At 45.5% G+C, this 21,807-nt stretch overlaps 1 protein-coding gene across 2 annotated transcripts in view; it reads right to left on the bottom strand.

Moving 5' to 3' along the window:
- The window catches only part of GRIA1 (glutamate ionotropic receptor AMPA type subunit 1), a 120,903-nt gene that overhangs the window by 56,371 nt on the left and 42,725 nt on the right, over positions 1-21,807 (bottom strand). For both annotated transcript variants that reach the window (XM_059483971.1, XM_059483972.1), the window contains exons 3-5: positions 8,858-9,097; positions 6,637-6,821; positions 2,201-2,254 (exon numbers count right to left, since the gene is read on the bottom strand). In XM_059483971.1, the coding sequence (XP_059339954.1) occupies positions 2,201-2,254; positions 6,637-6,821; positions 8,858-9,097 (479 nt within the window). The remainder of the gene's footprint in view (positions 1-2,200; positions 2,255-6,636; positions 6,822-8,857; positions 9,098-21,807) is intronic.

Raw genomic sequence — 21,807 nt, 5'->3', positions numbered from 1 at the left:
TCAGTGCTCCAGAGGGAGGCAGCTCCCCAAGCAGGGCTGCTCTCCAGCACGCGGGCGCGCACGAGGGTACGCGAGTGTGCGTGGGCAACGCACGCCCTGTCATCCTGGGACATGTCTGCAGGGGAAAATGGGGGCTGTTTGAGGTCTACCACTATGAGTGTGAGTCAGTGGGAATAAATTACAGCATGCTACACCCTCTGAAGGCTCTAATCCAGCCATGAGGTGTCCTCAGAAGAGGGTAAAACCTGCTGTGATGTCTCGGATCAGAGCGTTCGCACCAGGGTTTAACCCTGCCAGAGGCCAGCTTCTGCCAATCTCTTATAAAATCCCTGGCCATCCCCACTGAGGGAGGCTTGCTCTCCTTCCTTGCTGCCCTGTGGTCTCAGAAACATGGGATCTTAGGGCCTTTTTGCCATTCTCTTTGCTAAACCCATCATCCAGTAGCTCTCGTGTGGGTGCAGCATGTTACAGGAGCTGATTTGGCTTCTGGTGTCTGAACCTGCCCACATTATTCTGCCCTGGAAAGGACCTTCTTAACCTTGAGACGTGCCAGGATTTTTTTTTTTAAATAGTTTCCCCATGATTATCCCCTACTTTTTTTTCTTTTTTTAAAGTATTCTCCTCTCTGACTTTTGGCTCTTGTGTGATGCTAGGTTTTAAGGAGCAGGAAAGACCAAAGGTAAAGCTTGAATTCCTTTCACTCTGCTCCTTCTCCCTGGAATACAAGCTGCTTGGAAAGCACACCAGTGAATTCTGGTCATCCTGTCAGACACTGTGGGACCCAAAGCCCCCTCCACTGAGCTGCAGTGGAGGCAGAATGTCCCTGCAGAGGGGCTGGAGAAATGAAAAGCCTTTTGCTCCAAGTTAATTATTTATAAACCTTATTGGCTGAGTATGCAACCTCTCCCAGCCAGCTCTGTCCTCTCAGCATTTGTGCAAAGGCTGAAAAAACACATTAAAGATGGGACAAGTGTACTTTTCTCTGGGTGAAGGTGAGGGAAAGTGGTATGCTAAGAAATGTCCTTCAAATCTCCTCCACCTGAGTGTTAGTTCAGTTCACCTCGTGCCTTTCATGCATTTATCCTTATGAAACTGTGCAGGGGGAAGAGGTGATATTGTCATTCAGCCTCCTGTGTGGGTGTACTTAAAATTGCACAGACATGCTCACTCCAGTGACTCCAGCTCACTTTCCTGCTTAACTTTAATGAAGGGACTTTCATAAACAGCCAGGACCTAGGTTATGGCAAATAATAATTTTTTTTTAAATTAGCAGCTGAAGTTATTGGCTGGTCTGTAGTTTTGCATGTCTCCCCCTGCACAAGGTAACATTTTAATCTCTGTAATTACACGGTAGGCAGCCAGCACAGGGGGCAGGGTCAGTACAGGGCACTGCAGGGTAATGATGTGGCCATTTTTGCCTGGTAAATTACAGAGTTATCTTGGGACTGAGAAAAGGAGAAGGGCAGCAACTGCTTGACTAATTGGCAGTTTAAAGTTTAATTACCCCGGGGCTGACGTGCTGCCTCCCAGATGCTGCTCTGTGCTGAAAGAACAGGTCCAGAGCCTGCACATGGCTCACCCCACAGGGACACAGAAATCCCAGGAGGCAGCATCACCCCCAGAGTGCCAGCAGCACCCCAGCCTCTGCAGTGCCTCCTCCTGGATGGATGGACACATGTGGGGAGGAGAGGGTAGGAGCTCTGCTGTGGAAAACCTCAGTTTCTCTCTCTTACCTCTCCCCTAATCTCCCTAGGCAAAGAAATTTTCCATCCTCCTGTGAGACTTGCTCCAGAAAGATGGTCCTGCCCCTGCCCAATGCTGCCCTGTCCTCAGGCAGCACCTCCCTGCTTTAAAGGGAGAATCCTTTCCTCAAAGAAATCTTTGCATTCAATTCTCTCCCTAGAGCCATGACAGTCAGATTTCATTTAACACCAAGGGGGGAGTGATAAAATTACTTTGGTCTGCATCTGTCATCCAGACAAGGTCAAACCACTACAAAACCCCAGCACGCTTGGAGATACCCTGCAGATAATCTTGCTGGCTCAAGAGAGAAAACTCCATGAGAAGAGCACAGCAAAAGACTATGGTACTTTTGTTACCTAGAAGGTGGATGAGAAAAAGAGTGTACAGCTCAGTAATTATAAATATAGTGCTTTAAAAATCTGAGATAGAAAAACCCCCACCAATTAGGGTAACTCACCATATTTGCCAGAATGTAGTGGTACCCATTGCCATTTTTTTCAAGTGAGATGATCTGCAAGATAAAAACCAAGGATAATTAGCAGAGATCAACTAAGGAAGAAGAATATCAGTTACCTGCCCTTTCTCACTCTTATTTTTCCCTGCTGAGACTCCTCAGCTGTGAGCAAGAAGACATAGCAAAAGAAAAGTTCCCAGTCTTATTAGAGGATGGCCAGAGCTTTCACACATGATGCCTGAGCAGCAAATCTGAAATTAGACAGGACAAGATCCCCAGGAACACTGTACAGGCAGGGAGAGCAAACAACCAAACCAACCTGTTTCCTAAAGGCTCAGGGAGGAAGATAAAGCCTTAACAAGATTTGTATTTCATACACCAAAGGAACAAATGGGGATTTGGAGTCCCTGTGTCCTATGAAAGCAACTGAAACATTAAGCAAGACTAGAGAGCAATCCTGCACATCCTCCAAGCTACAGCCCCTGCTGCCAACACCTGCCTGGGAGAGATGGCTGGAAATTTAGGTTATGGGTAAGTTTTTGTGCACCAGTGGAGTTTCAAACTACTTCTCCAGAATGAAGCTGTTTGGGTAAGCCACAGAGGATTCCCTGCATGTTCACTGAGATAATGTATAGATTCATATTCATGGTGTCCCAATACATGTGCTTTGCCACTTAATTCTTTGTCCCTGACACAGCAGAGTCAGGTTTTTATTTTCTTTTATCAACACAATTGCTTTCCAATTGGTAACAACTGATTTTTTTCTATGTTAGCTGCAAAAGTTTCCCTTTCTTTTCTCTTTTCTACCTGTTGCAGATTTGTCTGTGACTGGGGGGAACAGAGGCACTGATCCAATGGCCTGTGTATTTTTCTCCCTTGATTTAAAAAGAGTACAGAAAAAATACACTTAAAAGTCTTCATTATTCTTGCTGACTCCATTTTTTCATTGAAATTCCTCTCTATTGATTTCCAGCAGCACTGTTAAATTCTTACTAGTTTACTAGAGTCAGATACCATCTGCAATTGAGCCACTCTACAAACAGAAAGAAGAAAGTGGAAAAAAAGGCCCAAATGCCTTCAAAGCCTGTACAAACACAATATTTGCCAGTTTCTGAGAGAACTGTGCTGTTTCCATTAGGTTTCTTGGCTGGCAACACTACCTCTTATTTCCATTGTCATATGAATTGATTCTGAATTGCTGCCTTCATTGCCAACAGGCACAGGCAAAATCTGCACAAACTGCAGTGAGGACAGAAAGATCCTCAGAGCCAGAATGATCCTAAAACCACTGCAGATTCAGCCAGAAATCAGTGTACCCAGGATCTGGTACCAGGCTGGCAGCAGGTACTTGAGAAGTGTCAGATGAGGGCAGAGACTGATCCTCCCCGTGGGACAGCACTCCCAGATTATCACGAGCAGTCATTTAGGGATTTCCAAATGGATAATAAATGAGCTGACACTTGCTCTGTGCAACTGGTTCGTCTGCCTTAGTCCTTCTCTGATGAAGTGCTCTTGTATGCATAATAAAACTCATCTGGTTCTCAGCATTAACGTGGGGGTGGCAATTAACTCCAATGAAAGTTTCATTTAGAAGCAGTTCCTTACACAGCTAATGCCAGCTCCACCAGCTTCCCTGCACATATCCCTCAGTGTGGCTTCTGCTGAGATGTCCGGAGCTCTCAGAAAAACCCTCTGTCTACCTAAAGCTATGAAGATATACATTTCATTATGGATGGTTTTCTGAGTATCTTCCATGGCCTGATCTAAGAAGCAAAACCAGACCAAACTCATCCCTTTCCATCCATCAGCTGAGACTGACCTTTGCAGCAAGTCCCAGACCTTGCAGGAGGAAGGAGAATCTGGTGCCCTGGGATGTCTAAGAATTATGATCCAATTCCCCTTTTCTCCAGTGTCAACAATAGCTGGCACTGGCTCCTCCAGCCCCAGCTCTCCTTTGTTATTTTATGAGGTGTCAGAGCCGATGAACCAAGGAGGGCTGCCATCCAGCTCTGCCTGAGCCGTTAATCTTACAGCCCATCCACCTGAATTATGAAGCTCGTTTCCTGTGTTTTACACAGTTATTTGTGATCTTAATTTATTTTAAAACGCTTGCTCAGTCCTAATGTGTCCGGACAGCAGTAGCAAGCTGAGGTTATAATAGCATTTATCACTCCTCCTGACTGTGCTGAGAGGCTGTGCTGGGCTGCATGCTGATTGCTCACTTGGGCCACCTAGGTTTCATTACCCACTTCTTAATGGGAGAGTTTGACATCTATTAGAGAGAAATCCTCTCAGAGTGAAACACTGTCGGAGGAGGAATTCCAGTTACTCATTTTAATGAGAGACAAGGAAGAAACAATAGAGGGCTTTGATGGAACACAACCCACCCAGCACTTATCCCATTAAGGCTACACAGCACAACCCCATGGCAACCTGCCCTGATCCAAGGCCTGGCTCACAAGTGACAGCTACCTCAGCAAAGACAAATCAAACCCTTGAGATATGACACTGAGAAATCTCCCAGAGAGAAACCAGGTCATTTTTAACTGGCTCCTCCACAGCTGAGGGCTGCCTTGCTGGAGTCACTGGTGTTGTGTTTTGTGTATGGAGGGAAAATGAAAAGCAGCAGTGTGGGTGTGAGAGGCACAGGTGCTGGACAGCCATCCCCAGCTGTCCTGCTCACTGTGGAGCACAAATCACAAATCCACTGCCACTGAGAGACAGAGACAGGCTTGTCAGGGAAGAAGATAAATGCATTGAAATGTCCCCGAGGGGCTGAGGCAGCTTTTGGAGTACCTCAGACAATCAGAAGGACAGGGCAAACAGCACAGTGACATTCCCACAGAGGCTGCTGGTGTGCTGAGCTCTGAGACCAGCCAGCAGCCCAAGTTAAAGCCCAAGTTACAGTCCCAGCTGAATTTCACATGGTAATGAGCTGAATGCTTTCTTTGAATCCCTCCAGTCATCCGTATACTATGAAAAACCTTTCACTTTCTCACACTGGGACAACTACCTCTGCTCTCAGAAATCCTGGTGGACTTGGAACAAGAATGTTTAAAAGGATGAAAATGGACTACACATGTCTGAAAAAGTTGTTCACAGCCCCATCCTTCACTGGAGTGTTACCTCCCAGGCACAGATGTCTGCTGGAATTGCTCTGTAATTTTTGTAGTAAAACACATCTTTGTACCTCTTCTCCCTGGGAACTGATATTTTTTATAGTATTGCAAAACAAATAATCACAGTATCTGGATTTTTAGTGCTCTTACAAATAGCTTTTCCTATACCTAGGTTTAACACTTGCTCCAGTTCTGTGAAGAACTTTGAAAGAAAGTCTTATTTTCCTGCTCATACCAAGAAGACTAGGTAATAATTTACTATACAACTTAACATTCTTTTAGACAAAACAGGCTTAAAAGCCTGACAGTATTAATGCTAGAAATTTGATATACTCTGAAGAAAAGCCAAATTCACTGCCTAGGTCTTGTCCAAAATTCTGGACAAGAATTCAGAATCTTCGAGAGAGAAAATTTTACCCTCTGGAATAACCTGTTTTCTCTTTCATGAATGTGGCCTTGTCTCTGAGGTTACAACCTGCTCTCAGCTTTGTTATTCCACGTAACAGAGGAGTGCCCAGGGACATCCAGCAAGGATGGATGGTGCTCATCCCTGAGCATCTGGTGAAATGTCAGTCCCTGTCCCACACAGGGAGCAGCTGAAGTGTGAGACAGAGATGAAAGGTACCTTAGGTGGGGAGACCTGGGAAGCACAAGGTAAGAGTGAGCTGACTATGAGGAGTAAAGCAGTGGAAAGTGCTCTTTCCAAACCCTTCCATTTGGGTTGGTTGTAGGTGTGAGAGGGAAAGGTCTTGTGTCTGGAGTTGAAGTGTGGACTCAACCCACCCCTGGGCTTGTATTTGTCTCCTGTCACAGAAATCCATATTCAGGACAAATGTACCATAATCCTTCTGTGTGAGAATTTGGTGCAGCACGTGGAGGCTGGGGGACCAAGAATCTGGCAGTGCCAATCCACACCTCCAATTTAACTCAGAAACTGGAGAAAGACTCTGCAGAATCAGGAGGTGCCACATCTTGTGCACGCTGCTTGGAGGAATTGGCACAAAGCAAACCCACTGGGGAGCAAGGGGGTGTAAAGGGCTCAGCAAAGGAGTCAAACAAGGAGGAGCATGGAGAGTGGAGCTCACTCAACATGAATTCATGAGAGCTTGTACCATTCCTGAAGCTTTACTGTTTCTGCAGTGACACAGCAGAGAAATGCCTGCAAGCCCAGCAGCTGCAGGCACACACCCCAACTTCAATGAGAGCCACAAGGAGACCAGGATCAGGCAAAAATGGGAAGAACTCCAGGGAAAAACAACTCTTCCCTGCATGCAAGACACCCCTCCCCCAGAACCCCCAGAAGGCCCACACCAACACAACCTTGTTAAGGATGATGTGCAGCCTCTCAGTCTCGCAATCCACAACCACCAGCCTCTCCTTCTTCTTCTCCAGCTCCTGGAAGAGCATCCTGTAGCCCTCCTCTGTTGTTGTCAGGATGTTGACAGCTGTCACCTGCCAGTTCTTCTCAGCTGCAGTGTCCAGCACTTTTTGCAGGACTGACAGCCCTGGGGTGGGAAGAGAAGGGGGAGAGCCAGGTTTTAGTTGTGTAATGGCATCTTTCCATCCTCCTGGCAGCCTGTGTGGCTGCCTCAAGCCAGGCTGGAGACAGTCATGAGAGAGCAGCAGAGCTACAGACAGCAGCTAACAGTCTAGATCTGATCCAACCCTATCTGGGCTAGAATTAATGACTCCTGCTTTTTCTGGCCTAGCACTGACGACTCCAGGTCTGATTTTCCTTTGTAATTGGCAGATCAGTCTCGTTGATCAGGCCCTGCTGTGGGATTCAGATAAGAACTCTAATCCCCGTCTTCCTGTTCCCCAAATAACTTGATTTCTCTCTCAATGACTTGATTTCCTTCTCATCTTTGATCTGCTTAGGCTGCATGCTCCTAGGGTTAGGGACACCCTCATCAATCACAGCACACTGTCACACTCAGCATGCTTCTCTCACAGCAGCATCTCATCAGGAGACCATTACTTTTAGAATTATGTTGCTTAAATTACATTCACAGCTTTCTAGAGGAGATGCACATAGCAATTCTCTGGAATCATGCTGGACAACCCTGAACAATCCTGTGCTTTTGGAATATTCTCTGTGCCCATGCCTCACGACAACAGAAAGCAGGTGGGATGCTTTCATACCTTCTCCTGTCTCTAAAGCCCATCCTGTCCCTTCAGGGGATAATTAAAACTTCCAGGACAGAGATGTGAATCACCTTACCTCTGCCCTATCCTCCACAAGTCTGCTTTGCTTGCAGCTCCAAGCCTGGAACTTTAAAGGCATCTGAGGGCTGGGAAAACTGAATCATGGAGCAATGAGCTCTCTGGCCCTTTTTTGGTTTGTGGTTTAGAAAGTTAGGTAACATCTTCCATTACCTCACACAGGTTTTTGTTCTTTTACATAGAAAACTGACATGCACCAACATGGGGAATTTGGGGTTTTCCAAGCTATCTGCCAGAAACACACATTTCACACCTGGCTGTGGGCTTAGGTGAGATCTGAGCATGTGTCCGTTCATGTTTCTAAACTCAGGGCTCAGTGCCCTTGATTTTGACAGCCCAGTTCAATATGGGACCTGTTGAATAGAAACAATTTCCCCATTTTGAATTCCAAACCATTTGCACATCAAGTATTTCCCTCGTGTTGATGGGGATAGGATCTGACCCCGTGATAACACACACACACTGGGTCAGGCTGATGCTTTTTTAAGATGAGTGCTCACCTTCAGCAGAAAGGGGTATTTAGAAGAGAAGAGACAACAGGGAAGGCATAGGTTGACCCAAACCCACAACTTTTGGAGGTAAAGACTCCTTCTACACCAGTGTCTTTATCTGCCTGGTAACCCCTATCGCTGTGCTGAGAAGACCCTGATGAAGGAGGAATGATGAGGAAGACTCCATCTTATCGGAAGGCTAATTAATTACTTTATTATACTATATTATCCTATACTATATTACATTTTATCTAAACTGAATCTGCCAAGCACTCAACTGCACACAACTGCTCTGAATCTCTGACTCTCATCTGACAGTCCTGACACACACACACTCTTGTGTCACTATAGGACACAAGACAACATGAGCATACACACTGCTGCTCTCAAGGTGAAGAAAGGGAAGTTTATTTTCTGACTCCAACATTTATAGATTTTCAGAAGTGACTGTGGATTGGAGGGTGACAGTGCCACCTCTCCAATGACACTGGACAAACCAGCAGTCCATCAAATTTCTCCTCCTCCATAAAAGAATGCAAAACAATAAGTTATTTACAGAAAGTGTGTGAGAAAGTTTGTTACAAGAATGTAAATATCAGAAGGCTTAGAAAATCTTAAAAAATCAGGGTGACACGCTTGGCCCTGATAAGCCAAGGAAACAAAACACCATCACTTTGGGTAAACAGCCTCCATATTGCATTCTACTTTGGCACAAACACAGGCACAGCAAATGAGACAAGAATATTTTTGGGAAGAATTATGCCTTGCTTTTCTCTGTGAAGAGAAAACGTGGGGCTACAAACCCTTCCCATGGAGCTGCGACTCACCGCGGTCGGCGTCGTAGATGTACACGAACTTCTGCCAGCTGTAGTGCTCGATGACACTGATCAGGGCATCCTGCAGCTCGGGGCGCAGCTGCAGCACGAACTGGTTGGAGGTTTCCACGGGGAAGCTCGGGGTTATGAAGCACACGTGGAGGGCCCCGCAGAAGGACGTGAGCATGTTGACGGTTCTCCTCTCGTAAAAGCCAAAGATGGCGTAGACGCCCTTGGAGAACTGGGAGCAGACTGCAGGGGCAGAGGGGAGAAAATCAAGGAGGTTTCTCAGCAATGTCACCAAAATAAACCTTTTCCCTCAGATAAGCTGCAGGGTCTCTCTGGACTGGATAATTTTCCCTCAGGTGAGTGGGTTGGTGAAGGCAACCTGTGAAGAACAGGGCTTGTGGCCATGGAGTGCTTGCTCTTGGTCTCCACAGAGCTGCTTTACTTTTGATAGGACGACATTACTCAAAAGAATAAAATCAGTGTCTCCAGGGCTCTGCTGGAGATTTTGCTGCTTCTGGGGTAAAATGAGTTATCTGAACATAGGAACCCTTCAGCAGAAAGAGGCTACTGCAGCCCTGGATGCATTCAGGGAGCAGAAGGAAAGCCTTTGCACAGCAGCACAGCCCTTTGTGGCCAACAACTCCAGAGGGAAATCATGGGTTTGACCTCAACAGCTGAGGAAACCACTCTGGGAGAGCATCTCAGCAAAGATTCACCAAGGTTCAATGCAGCCACAGCACAGCTCCAGGGGGATCTGTCCTGGGGCGTGAGCTGCTGGCTCTGAGTCAGAGCCTCTGACACTGGGAGCGTGTTGGTACTTGGGAACACAACTTCGGCAATTTCTGGTTTCCTCACAAAGCCATGGAGACAGGGCTGTGAGCCCAGTGAGGTACCAGCAGTGTCCTGGGAGGTCTCCCCCAGGAGGGCTCCCTGGGTTCCCTGGGAGGTGTCTCTCTGTCTGTCTGTCTGTCTGTCAGCCACTGTGCTGTGCAGGGAGGGCTCCCTTGGGTTGGAGCCCTTCTCTGCAGAGCACTTAATGAGATCGTGGGAGCTGCTGGGAAAATGCCTGAGGATCTCAGCGAGACAGAGAGAGTTCACACTTTGTGCTGTAAAACTTAGCCCCTGAGACAGTCAGACTCATTCAATATCACCCCTGTTTATGGCACATCCTGAGTTACCATCAATAAATCTCCAAGCTGGAGGTGGTGGCAGTGACAGCACTTTTCCTGTGTCAGAACTCTTGGCACCAGTGTTTCCTCCTCTTGTCACTGTGACTCTGAAGACCTTTGGCTGTGACATTTATACTGACTCGACAATTCACACATCACTTGCTGCTCTCCCAATGCCAGTGCAGGCTGAGGAGTTGGATGTGACATTCTGGGGTCCCCTGGCAAGTTCTGTGCACTGCTTGGGAATCCCCTGACCTGATTTCTGCTGCTAACTGCCAGTGCCCAACCTTCTGCATGTGTTGCTGCAGACAGCCTCCTAAAAACAAAATTCTTGCACCCTTAAGGCTCCATGCGAGCTCTGTCCCTCCAGCAGGGACCCAAAGTCAATTCTGGCTGGCTTAGAGCCATCCTGGAAAAGACTGTTTTGTTCCTCACTTTGCTACTGCCAGCACCAAACATTCAGAGGGAAGAGCAAGAAATCCTGATTCCCACTGTACAAAGCAAGTCCCTGCTCCCGTCTCACCCCTGAAACAAAGCAGCCAGGCTTCGTGGTGGTGCTGAGAGCTGAGAATGGAACCTCACAAGACTGAAGAAATTTTTTCCTTTGTCTTGGATCTGAGCCCAGTTTTTGGGCATCCCAGTCCCGCAGTTTGTTCGCAGGGTTGCTCATCCTCTTTTCACTGATTAGCACCTGTGATCTCAGCATTTTCCTCCCACAAGGGAATTTGCTGTTCTGCAGGGCAGGGACGCCTAAGAAAGCCCAAACTGAGACGGAAATAACTCCCTCTTCTCTTTATGTTCACAGCAGTGCCTCTCTTTGCAATCAGCAATTGTGTCTGCATCAGCTGGAGTCACTGCCCTCATCATGAGACTGACACATCCAGGAGGAAAAGCAGCAGATACAGATGGAAATAGTCTGAGCATCTTTTCCATGTGGCTGGAGCAGTGGGTCTAATGAAGGGTGTGAGATACCATATGTGAGAGATCAGAACGTGATCTCCAGAGACCCAGGCTTCAGCCTCACTGAATGATTAAAGAGACATTTTCAGGACAGCTGAACAATCCAGTACAATTAATAGTCCAGACAATAAGCTTAGCTGGCTTGTTTTGTTTTGTTTTGTTTTAGGCAAGGCATGGCTTCCTTGGATTTCTTTTCTATTCAAAAGGAATCTATCCTTTAAAATTTTTTTTTTCTTTAACTTTGTGGCTCAGTCACGCTCAGGCATCCCTCCTACACTGTTCTGAGACATCATCAGTGCCAGCATTTGAAACAGATTGTACCAAAGACAACTGGGAAAGTGAACACTTTATCATTAGTAAGTTTGGAAAGAACCCTCACTTGCTTTGTACTTGCAGGATAAGAGAGGCCATGGACAAGACAGATAATTTGAAAAAAAAAAAAGGCTTACCAAGAGTTATCTCCCAAAGAAAAACAAATAAACTCTTGTGTCAGTTAATCTGGAAGAATGAAGAGTGAGAGCTGCAGCCACCTTTCTAGGACTGAACATGGCATAATGTAAAAGCAGAGACTGCAAAATTATGTAAATCTCAGGGCTATTTTAAATTACAGATGCTCCAAATGAATTTACACAGCAAAGCTAAAAAGAAATTACTTGCTTGTTATTTAATACACTAAGAGATTGCTGGAACTCCTTACATTTCCTTTAATCATTTTATGAAGCAAATTTGTTAATTATTCTGTGTTCATTTCATTGCTCTGCAACTTCCTAATAATCTACTACTAAGAACTGTAAGCCTTAAGTAGAAGAAGCAAATATTTTAAGCTTTCTTTGTTTTTGTAGTGATGAGGAGTCACTAGCGTCTGACTGATGGATTTCTAAAAAGACTACGAAACATAAAAGGGATGAAGATTGTGCTGGAATGCAAGGCCCAAGAAGTTGAACTCTTCTGGTCAATTGGCTGGTAACAACATCCCCCTTTCCAAGCCCTGTGCTGGCTATCTGTGAGCAGCTGGCCCCAGCCCAGCTTTTCCTGCAGAGGAGAGCTGCAGTCAGCCTGGAGATCAGCTCCAGCAGCTCAATTTGGACAGCTCCACCTCAAGCTCCCTCCTGCAGGCAGGAATCTGGGTGAAATCCAGCAGCATAAATGTTTGCCCATCCCAGGATGTGAGCACGAGTGAGGAGGGTTTGCTTGGATGCAAATGCACACGTCGGTGGCTGTTTGCCTGTGCTGTTGGTGGCCTCTGGGCTGCAGGGTGGGAAAGGACAGAGAATGTCAGTTCTGGGCTGTACCTGAATTTGTAATTTATTACAGATAGGTTAGGAGCAGCACTGTGTTCAAGGATGGAATTTAGGTTCATGCAGTTATTAGGGTAGATAGCTTTAGGACTTTGTGTTTAGGGTGAGGAAAACTGTTGCAGTTATTACAGCATATAGGTAGAAGTTGAGGAGGGTGAGTTTAGGGTTGTAGATGATAATGATTGCTATTCAGCCTAGGTGAGAGATGGAAGAAAAGGCCAGCATTTTTCAGATTTGTGTTTGGTTGAGACCCATTCATCCTCCCAGGGCTGCTGAGAGAAAGAATAGCTAGGATAGTTAAGAGTGTAGGGTTTAGTGATGGCGAGGTTTGAATTTGTAATTTATTACAGAAGAATTTCCCTCTAAAGTAGCCCTTGGAAAATATAGTCCATAATGATTGATAACCTACTGCTGTGTTCTCCATGATCGGTCTTGTTTAATTGATCAGTTTGGGATTTGTGGATGAGGTATTCCCAGTGTGTGCTGCACCAGGCCCCAGGGACACCCCACATCCCTCCTTCTCCAGGCACAGGATTTCTCCCTGAGATCTCCAGTGCTGTTCAGCAAGGAAAATTAAGCAAAAGCAGAGGCATTAACAAGATTGTCACCTGGTTATGCTGAAGAGACAATCCAGTGACAACCAGCTGCTCTCTGCAGAGTGCCTGTGGCAGCCAGGTGAGGCCAGAGCTCATCTGACTGCTCTAAAATATTTTCTAACTTACAGAAAAAGTCAAAATAGTTTGTAAATTAGTTAAAAAGTGACTGATGTGGTGGAACAAGCAGGGGATGCTGCCCCTCTCTCCCTGTGGAATGGTAGCCATCAGGGAGCTGATGTGTCCTTGAATTCAGATGAGGAAAAAGGCATCTGTGATTCACTCACTTGGAACCCACAGACTCCAGGATTTCTAGTCCTTGCAGTGTTTCTCCAAAGCTCTCTTTTCATATGGAAATATTCGAGGTAAAGAATGTACATCAGAGAGAAACACTGGCTTTACTGAAAGCACACACAGGAGAGGACACTTATTTGGGAGCTGAAAGAGGCAGCTCTGGCCACCTTTGCAGATGCTTCCGAGAAAGAGAAAAACACATCAGTAAATACATCAACGCTCACAACTTTAAATTGCACATTTTCTCTGTGGGAGAGGAAAGAAAAAGAGGTGTTTTGAGTCTGTAAAAATTCATGGTAGAATTTTTTTTTGGCTACAGCCCTTAACCAGAGTGAGTAGATGAACAAGATTGATTTCTGCATTGGGAGAGTCAGAAGTATTTTACAAGCAGGTGTTTGACCTGATCCACATTGTTGAGGGTGAAGGGCAGATGTCAGATGAAACAGGTATCTCTTTCAGGTTTTGGTGAAAGAAGAAAACCCAAAAAGTTTCTCTCAGAAACCATCACCACAAAGAGGGGCTGAAACAGGATTTGAGGTGGGAGGAAGGGCAAATGGGCTGCACAGAAGGATGGAAATGAGGATTTGGTTTCCAGCAGTGAAAAGTGTGCATTCTGCTGAGAATCTGCAAACAAGACTGCAGAAAGAGAAGTGCTCTCCAGGGACACAGCTGAGGAGGAAGCCTGGTAGGAGATCCTGGCAACTGCTCATCTGCCATCTCCTTTAGAAGCAGAATTTTCACCATTTCACTGAGTTTAAGACTAGAAAGGGACATTAGATCATTTCTACTGACTTGTTGTATCTCATGGGTTATTAAGTTTCACCCAGCTACCCCTGGAAGGAGCCAATAATATGGCTCAGTTGACTCTTAGGAGATTCAGCTGCTGCATGTGCCTCAGTCAGAGAACAGAAGTAGCAGAGACAGTGCTAATACCCAAAGCCACAAGAGCGGTAAAAAACCTGATTAAATGAAGTATCCCTAGATGTTCCTCACAAATGGCTCATGTTCTCACTCGCAAAAGGGGACATGCAGCCCAGATGGTCCCTGCCAGATCTCAGAGGCCTTCCTGACCCTGGAGAATGTCATGGCATCTAGGAGGGAAGACACAGCATCTTCTCCAGGAAAGCTATTCCTATGATGCTAAGCTGCACGTGTGACCAAATGATTCCCCATAGCCCAGACAAAAAAAAACCAAAAAAAAAAAACCAAAAAAAAAAAAAAAAAAAAAAAAATTAGAGAAAATATAGATTCCAAAATAAGAAGAAATCTTTGAAGCCAATCAACCCAGCGCACACCAAAATGAAAAAGTGCCTTTTAAAAATTGCAAGGGTAATAAAATAGTGATCTCAGTCATCCCTGCAAGCTGCTAAAGATGAGCCCTGCCATGCCTGCAGCCCCAATACCATCTCCATGTGCCCAAACCTGCTGGGACACAGAACCAACACCCTCACTCGCAGCAGAACAGACTCACTGACAACAGTGGTGTCAAGAAGCAGCTCCCACATGCTTCCCTTTGCTCACTTGCAGCGTGCTTGTGCACATGTGGGAAAGAGGAGGGAGGATTTGCATGCATAATTAATTCTCAGCATGCCCTGCCTGGAGGCGACCCTACGCTGAGATGGGAGAACCTGACATCAGGTTGGCAAAGCTGGTGGGGTTCCCAGGAAAGAGCTCTGGTGTCTGCTGCAATTAGGCTCAGCTCAGCTCTCCTCCCCAATGTTTGTCCTCACAGCTCTCCTCTGTGGCGTAGGTGCCAGAGCACATCCCAACGACAGCATGTTCCCACAGATTTCTGCAGCAGGGGAAAGCCAAACAGATTCCACACTCCCCCATTGTTCCACTCGTGTGTTTGGTTAGCTGACAGCAGATATGTCCCACATATTTGATCAACTGCAAATCAGGCTGATGTGCTATCACAAGAAATCCGTGTTTTTCTTTCAAATATACAAAAGGTACAGAACAGTGCTCCCTTCCATCATTTCCCTGCACTGCTGCTCTAATGGTCCTGGAAGCTGGAAAGTAGTGTTGGTTTTTACATAAAGATCTGCTTTCCTTCCCTCATATTTAAACAATAATCTGTCACTGAAGAGCTGCTTATAAATGCATGTGCTGATAGCTTCAAGTTTTTCAGTGAAGTTTGCCAGCACAACAAATAAGTCTTAGTTTGCCTGGCTGAAAAATGATAAATTTCCTTTGAGATCAAATTGCATTTGGGGTTTTTTCTCACATGGCACTGAGTTTTAGGAAACAGAAATAGCATGGTGGTTTGGTCACCAAAAATTCACAGCACTCTCATTTATTTAAGTGAACTTTTGAATTAAAATCATGCTGGTGGAAGATACAGTCATGGGAAGTTTAATCTCTCTAAGGAACCAGTTGAAGGTCCTTACTCTTCCACTTATGTACTTCACATCTCAAAACCTCTTTTTATTTTTCTACTAAAGTCTTTGAATGCAGTTCTTATCCAGTGTGACTACAAAACAGTAGAAAAAAATTCAAATATCAAAGGTTTTAATGAGGTCACTGAACTTGTTGAAATAAGGAAAGAAGGGAAATGATGATGTTTGTGTCAAGATTCTACTTACTTGCTTTATTTGTTTTCTAAAAGTGTTTTAGCAACTTTGGGGTTGCTAATACTTTGTTGAGTCACATATACCAAGAATTAAATATATTGAAGGGTTTACAGTCAACACAAAATATTTCTGAGCACTTTTAATAGGAATTAGATGCAAATCCCTATGCAGAAGACAGTGAGATCAGAAGCATCCTTAAGAGGGTCTCATTTCTTCTGTGGGTAGAATTAGATTATTATTCTAATAGGAACAGTTTGGCTAATGAGGATCCTGTGGTTAACAGAGCAGATTATGTGTAAGGAGAAATGGGTCCATTGCCATCTCTGTGTCAGGTTTGTTGTTAATCATGGTTTGGATCTTTCCTTGTGAGGGAACTGCTTTTCTCTGAGCCCATCTGTCCCAGTCCCCTTGGTCAGAGGCTGACTTTTGCACCGTGCTCATTCAGACCCAAAATGGGACCCATTTCTGAGCTGGAAGCACTGGTGCCACGCTCTCAAACTGTGTAAGGCTCTTGTTGTCCACTGCCTTCATCTCTCCAGTGTCCCATAGCAGAGCCACAGCTTTTCTACAGCACCCCCTGCTTTCATAATTTAAAACCAGAAAAGATGTGCAGAAGGGCTCTGGTGACTGGAAAAAACTCTTCATTTTTCAGCTCTAATAAAAGAGCTGTCCTTTCCACCTTGTCTTATTGTTTAAATGGGAGTGTTTTCCCCCATGCCAGTCTGGCTCCTTTCTGGAGCACAGCTAACAAACCCATTTGGAATACAGTCTTCTGAGAGCCTTTTGTAGCACATCTTGTCTTTGAAAATCCTCAAATCATTGAATGGTTTTGCTTGGAAGGGACCTTAAAGATGTGCCAGAACTTCTGACACTGTCATCAGGTCTGCTGGGCAGTCTGGCTCTTTGCTGTGTCCAGAAAGAGCCCAGCAGAAAATGCTGCTGTGCTGGGTTCTCCTTGGGTTCCCAGGAGCTCTGCAAAAGCTCCTGAACCCTCTTACCCCACAACCCTCACCCTGAGCTCCCCTACAGCCACTCCAGAGGGAAGGAGTGATCCCTGTAGGGTCCCCAGCTGCAGATGGGTGCTCCCATGGGACCCAGGGACTCAGGAAGGCCAGAGATCCCTGCTCTCACCTAACCTTCCACAGTGAAATTGAGAACTCATCATTTGTCCTCATTGAACTCTCTGTGTCTGAAGCAGAGACATAAATATTAAAGCAAGATTACTACAAATGGAAAAGCGACAGCGACATTGTAAAAGCAGATGAGGAATGAGGGTTGAACCAATTTTCCTTGTGCTTTTTTATTAGATGGCCTTTTGCATTATATTGGTCCTTCTGAAGTGCTGTACAGCTTCTTGTACAAGGAAAACTAAGTAGAGGATCATGGTGTGGATTCTGCTGGGAAACATGAACAACAACAGAGGGAAAGAACAGAGCACCAGCATCTTAATAGACTGTACAAGCACACCTCTCAGCTCACCACAGCATTTAATTCTGGGCTGTAAGTGCTGAATTATTAAAACAGTAGAAAGAGGGGAGTGAGGAGTGGGAGGAGGGGAGATAAGCAGTGGCAGAAAGCAAATGTGTCACATAGAGAAGGTCTTGCTGCAGATGAAGTACATTTTGTCTTCAATAGCTTCCTTTCTTTCCCTAATACATTATATTGGTTTGTAGACATTAAAGCCTCAGACTTCAGTGCAAGCCTCAGGTTATGGTGGGGATTTTGTAAGGGCCTGTCTTGAAACTGTCTGCAGAACTTTACCTTTACCAAGGACAAGGACCCTTCAAAGAGAACCTCTCACACACAGGACAGAGCATCATGTCCTTGAGGGTGGCAAGAGGTACCTTAACCCATTAGCTGGCACGTTATTTATAAACCCTCACATTTTCTATCCACTTTCAGGGCTACATCACAAGTATCTGCTGAGTTAGCAAAGCAGATGCTCCAAAACCTACATGTGCTATCACTGCCCCAGAAGTGCCACCCCTCCTGCAGTCACTGGAGCCTTTTGTTTTCTGGGAAGAGGAGAGAAAGGCACAAACCCAACAAACCCAACAAACTACTCAGCACACAAGGATTAAGCCCTAGAGCACAGCCCTTTTGTGCTACCTGGTTGCACATTGTGCTCACCTCAGGTCTGTGAAAGCACTAATGGTTTTAAAACCTATTTAACATCTCAGCAAGGGCTGAGTTTGTGCAGAATGACAAGATCCTTTGGCATCTGAGAGTGCTGGTTTTTGTGGCCTTAAGTGCCTCCCCTGGTGGCTCTTTGCTATAGTCATGCCTTGTAGGGTTTTTATTTTCCCTTTTCACATTAATGTTCCATTCCATTGTGCTCACAGCTTTGTTCAGAGCTACTTAATGTCAGGGGGAATATTACCATTTCTTCCCTCTCATTAGAACAGCTTTAATCCTGCCTGCACTGCGAGGACAATAAATGATAAGAGTTACAACATTTTGATTTCTGCAGTGCCTCAGAGCACCAGGTTTGGTGGAAAATCCCAAACAAACAAGTTTAAGCTTGAGATCTTTTAAACTCAGTGGGAGACAGTGTTGTCTGGGGAGCAGGGAGGCAGCAGTGTGACAGATGGTGAGATCTGGACCTATGGTTTGCAGTTTTATGGTCTCTGGTGGAACTTCTGCGCGAGTTGCTCGCCGTGGGTGGTGGAACAAACAGTTTACATGAAGTGCATCCAGTCAGGGTGTCCAGATGGAGCTTCTGCAGAGGGGAGATGCTTAAACCAGGGCTGCAAGCAGCTCCAGAGGCCAGTTCCCCCTCGTGGGAGGTGAAGACATCCATCCCTCTGAGTGATGTGAGTGGTGGGGATGCAGGAACTGGGAGAGCCCTTCTCAGTCCCACTGCTCCCACAAACCTGTGGGTAAATGTGGAGCCCCTTGGGAAAGTGGCACAAAAGACCAAATATCAGCCTGGCTACCCAGCATGACCTTCAGCACACATAAAGTGGAATTTGAGGTTTTTTTTCTAAAAAAACTTAGGTGAAATTTGTGTCATTTTATCAGCATGACAGAGGGGACTTTTACAGCTACAGGCTTCTCCTGAACCTGTATAGAACCCACAAAAACCATGTCCCATAGCAAACTCACAGGACTGAGGGAAGGACCAGGATGTGGGAGAAGCTGCAAAGCACATTACCAGCTGTACAAAGTGACATTAGATACACATCTTTTGCCTAAAAGTCGTTTGGGCAACCAAATCCCTTTAATGTCACTGACAGGCAGTATCAAATACAAAGCAAAACTTTGGGAAAGGCTTTTCAGCTGGATGTTTTACTTACAGAGTTTCATATGTCACAGTAAAGATTTATGCTAATGAAAGATAAAAAATCAACAACTCTACACAGAGGCCAGTGAAAGCACCAGGAGTCTCTCAGTTATCCTGCTGCAGGACTGAGAAAATAACCTGGAAAATGGAATGTGTGGCTTAGGGAGAAGAGTGTTAGAGCATCCTTGGCATTAGGAAAACACTGAGATCCCTTCCTGACGTGCCTACTTACCAGCAAACACCTTCCCTACTGATTTCTATTCTGGGAGAATTTTTAGGCTGCTGGAGAAAGAGACTCTAGTGAGCTGCAGAGAGCAGGGGAGATCATGTAAAACACTCTGCATAAATGCAGATTGCAGGGAGGCCAAGCAGAGCACAGGAAGGGGAGTTGCTACAAACCTGGGGGCTGTTCATCATTGCAGAGCAGTGACACTGCACTCACAGATGCAGGTTCTGCCTCAAGCAGTCACTCAGTGCAAACCAAAGCTGATGACAGCATTTAGGCAGTCAGTGAGAAAACCCCACTGCTTCCCAGCAGAAACTTTACCTGTAAAATATTATTTAGACAGAAAAGCAGCAGCAGGCTGGGGGATGCTAATTTGTACCACTTCTCACAAGCATCAGAGACTCTTGCACCAGGTGTGGCTCAGCACTTCTGTTGACATTACAGAGAAATGCCTCTAATGAAATCCATTTGTTCATGAAACCAGGATCACTTGCCAGCCAGGGGCAGGCAGGACTTGCACAGAGAGGCACCAGGAGCACCAGCTTTTCAAGGAGTGGGAACATTCCTTGGATTTAACAAATGTTGTGCAAGACAGCAGAGCCATGGAAAGCTTCACACTTCAGGACTTGCTTCCCACAAGGAAAACTGGGAAACAACACCATGTACTGGACTCTTGACTGCACAGCTAAAGTGAGCACATTGCATAGCTAAAGGTATCATTAGCCTAATTAAGGCAGCATTTATGCCAGAAGCCTCTGAGGGAAAGGCAGGTGGAACTTCCATCTACAAGAGAAGGTTGGCAGGGCAGAGGCTGCTGCCACTGGTGGGAAGAACCCAAATAAAAACTTTGTGTGGAAGAACAGGCAAGAAGAAACATCCCTGGGACAGGTTCTTTTCTCTTGGTGTTCACAGGAAGCCCGAGGTGCAATGTAAAACCTGTGATTTCACACCTCTGGGACTGTCCTAGCTAACCTGTGAGGGCTGTGATTTTCTTCTCTCTGTACTGCAACCCACTTTCAGTGCTGAATGTGGCAGGGAGGAGTGTGCAGTGTAGCCTTCACTTCCAGCTCCTGGCCCTCCTGCTGGAGTGAAGATTCATTTCCCTGTGAGAGAAATCCTTTCTGGCTGCCCGTATTTAACATGGCAGTGAACATCTGCAGGGGTATTTCCAAAGAGTTTGTTGGGATCATTCCTCTGCACTGCCGGTCCTGACAGTAAAGCAATGTCAGCTGAGAGCCTCGGTGGCATTTCCAAAACATGCTTGAATTGCTGAGTTGGCTGCTGTGTCTGTTTTAAGAAGAGATGTTGGGATGATCTTGAGGTGATTTGGGTGTGTAAGGTGTGACAGTGTTCACAGGGGTTTTCAGATGAGGGAAGAGAGGAGGATTTGATTCCATGTTTCAGAAAGCTTGATTTATTATTATATATATTACATTAAAACTATGCTAAAGGAATAGAAGAAAGGATTTCATCAGAAAGCTAGCTAAGCTAAGAATAGAAAGGAATGATAACAAAGGTTTGTGTCTCGGGCTCTCTGTCCAAGCCAGCTGGCCTGTGACTGGCCATTAATTATAAACATCCAAGATGGGCTAATCACAGATGCACGTGTTGCATTCCACAGCAGCAGATAATCAATGTTTACATTTTGTTCCTGAGGCCTCTCAGCTTCTCAGGAGGAAAAATCCTAAGGAAAGGATTTTTCATAAAAGATGTCTGCAACAGTAAGGAAGCCACATGGTGCATGCAATCTCTGAAAATTAGCTTTTGTTAATATATACTAAAAGCTTTTCTCCTGTGACAATTTTACCAGTGCATTCCCAAGGAAAGATGCTTTTCTGGCATTGTCTGAGCAGCAATAGAAGAACTGGGGTCATGTGCAGAATCAACCTCTGTCCATGTGCACCTTGCACCATCCTGCTGGTGCAGCTGTAAATCCATGGCTAAAATCCACTTGCATCCTCCTGCAAACTTCTTTCTTGAACCTCTCATATAAAGAGAGTTGAGAAAATCATCAGCTTTCTTCCTGGTTGGAAATATTAGTCTGTGCAGTATAAGCAAGACAGCTAAGAAATATTTTATTTCAGTGTAGGAAAGTTGTCTGCATTATAGTTTCCCTGGTAACTACATCGAGGCCAACAGAATTACACTGGGTCTAACTATGGTCTGGTTTTGTCAGGTGGGAAGCACAGCATGTTTCCTGCAGGAGGGATACAGGACCTGATTTGTGGGTGCACTCAGCTGTGACTGGCTTGTAAAGTGTGTTTGCTTCATGTCTGCTTGAGCAAGGTCACCCGGTCCTCCTCAGAATGAAACCAAAAGGAATTTGTGATAAAAGACCCTTGAGAAACTTTCCTTGACATCCTTATTGGAAAAATCCTTCAAAGCAAATGGATGGGAAATAACAGAACCCTGAGGAGTTGTGAAAGCTGGATGGGAGAGAGAAATGGGGGAAAGGAGATGCAAGCTTGAGGTGCACTGATGGGAGAGCAGCAATTTAAATTTCAACATCAATTGGAGCTTTGAAAGAGGAAAAACAAGGATGAAAGAGAGTGTGAAG

The sequence above is a fragment of the Ammospiza nelsoni genome, chromosome 16 (genome assembly GCF_027579445.1).
Source record: "Ammospiza nelsoni isolate bAmmNel1 chromosome 16, bAmmNel1.pri, whole genome shotgun sequence".
Lineage (NCBI taxonomy): Eukaryota > Metazoa > Chordata > Aves > Passeriformes > Passerellidae > Ammospiza > Ammospiza nelsoni.
The sequence above is the reverse complement of the archived record's forward strand: the minus strand, read 5'-3'. Positions and strand labels throughout refer to the sequence as shown.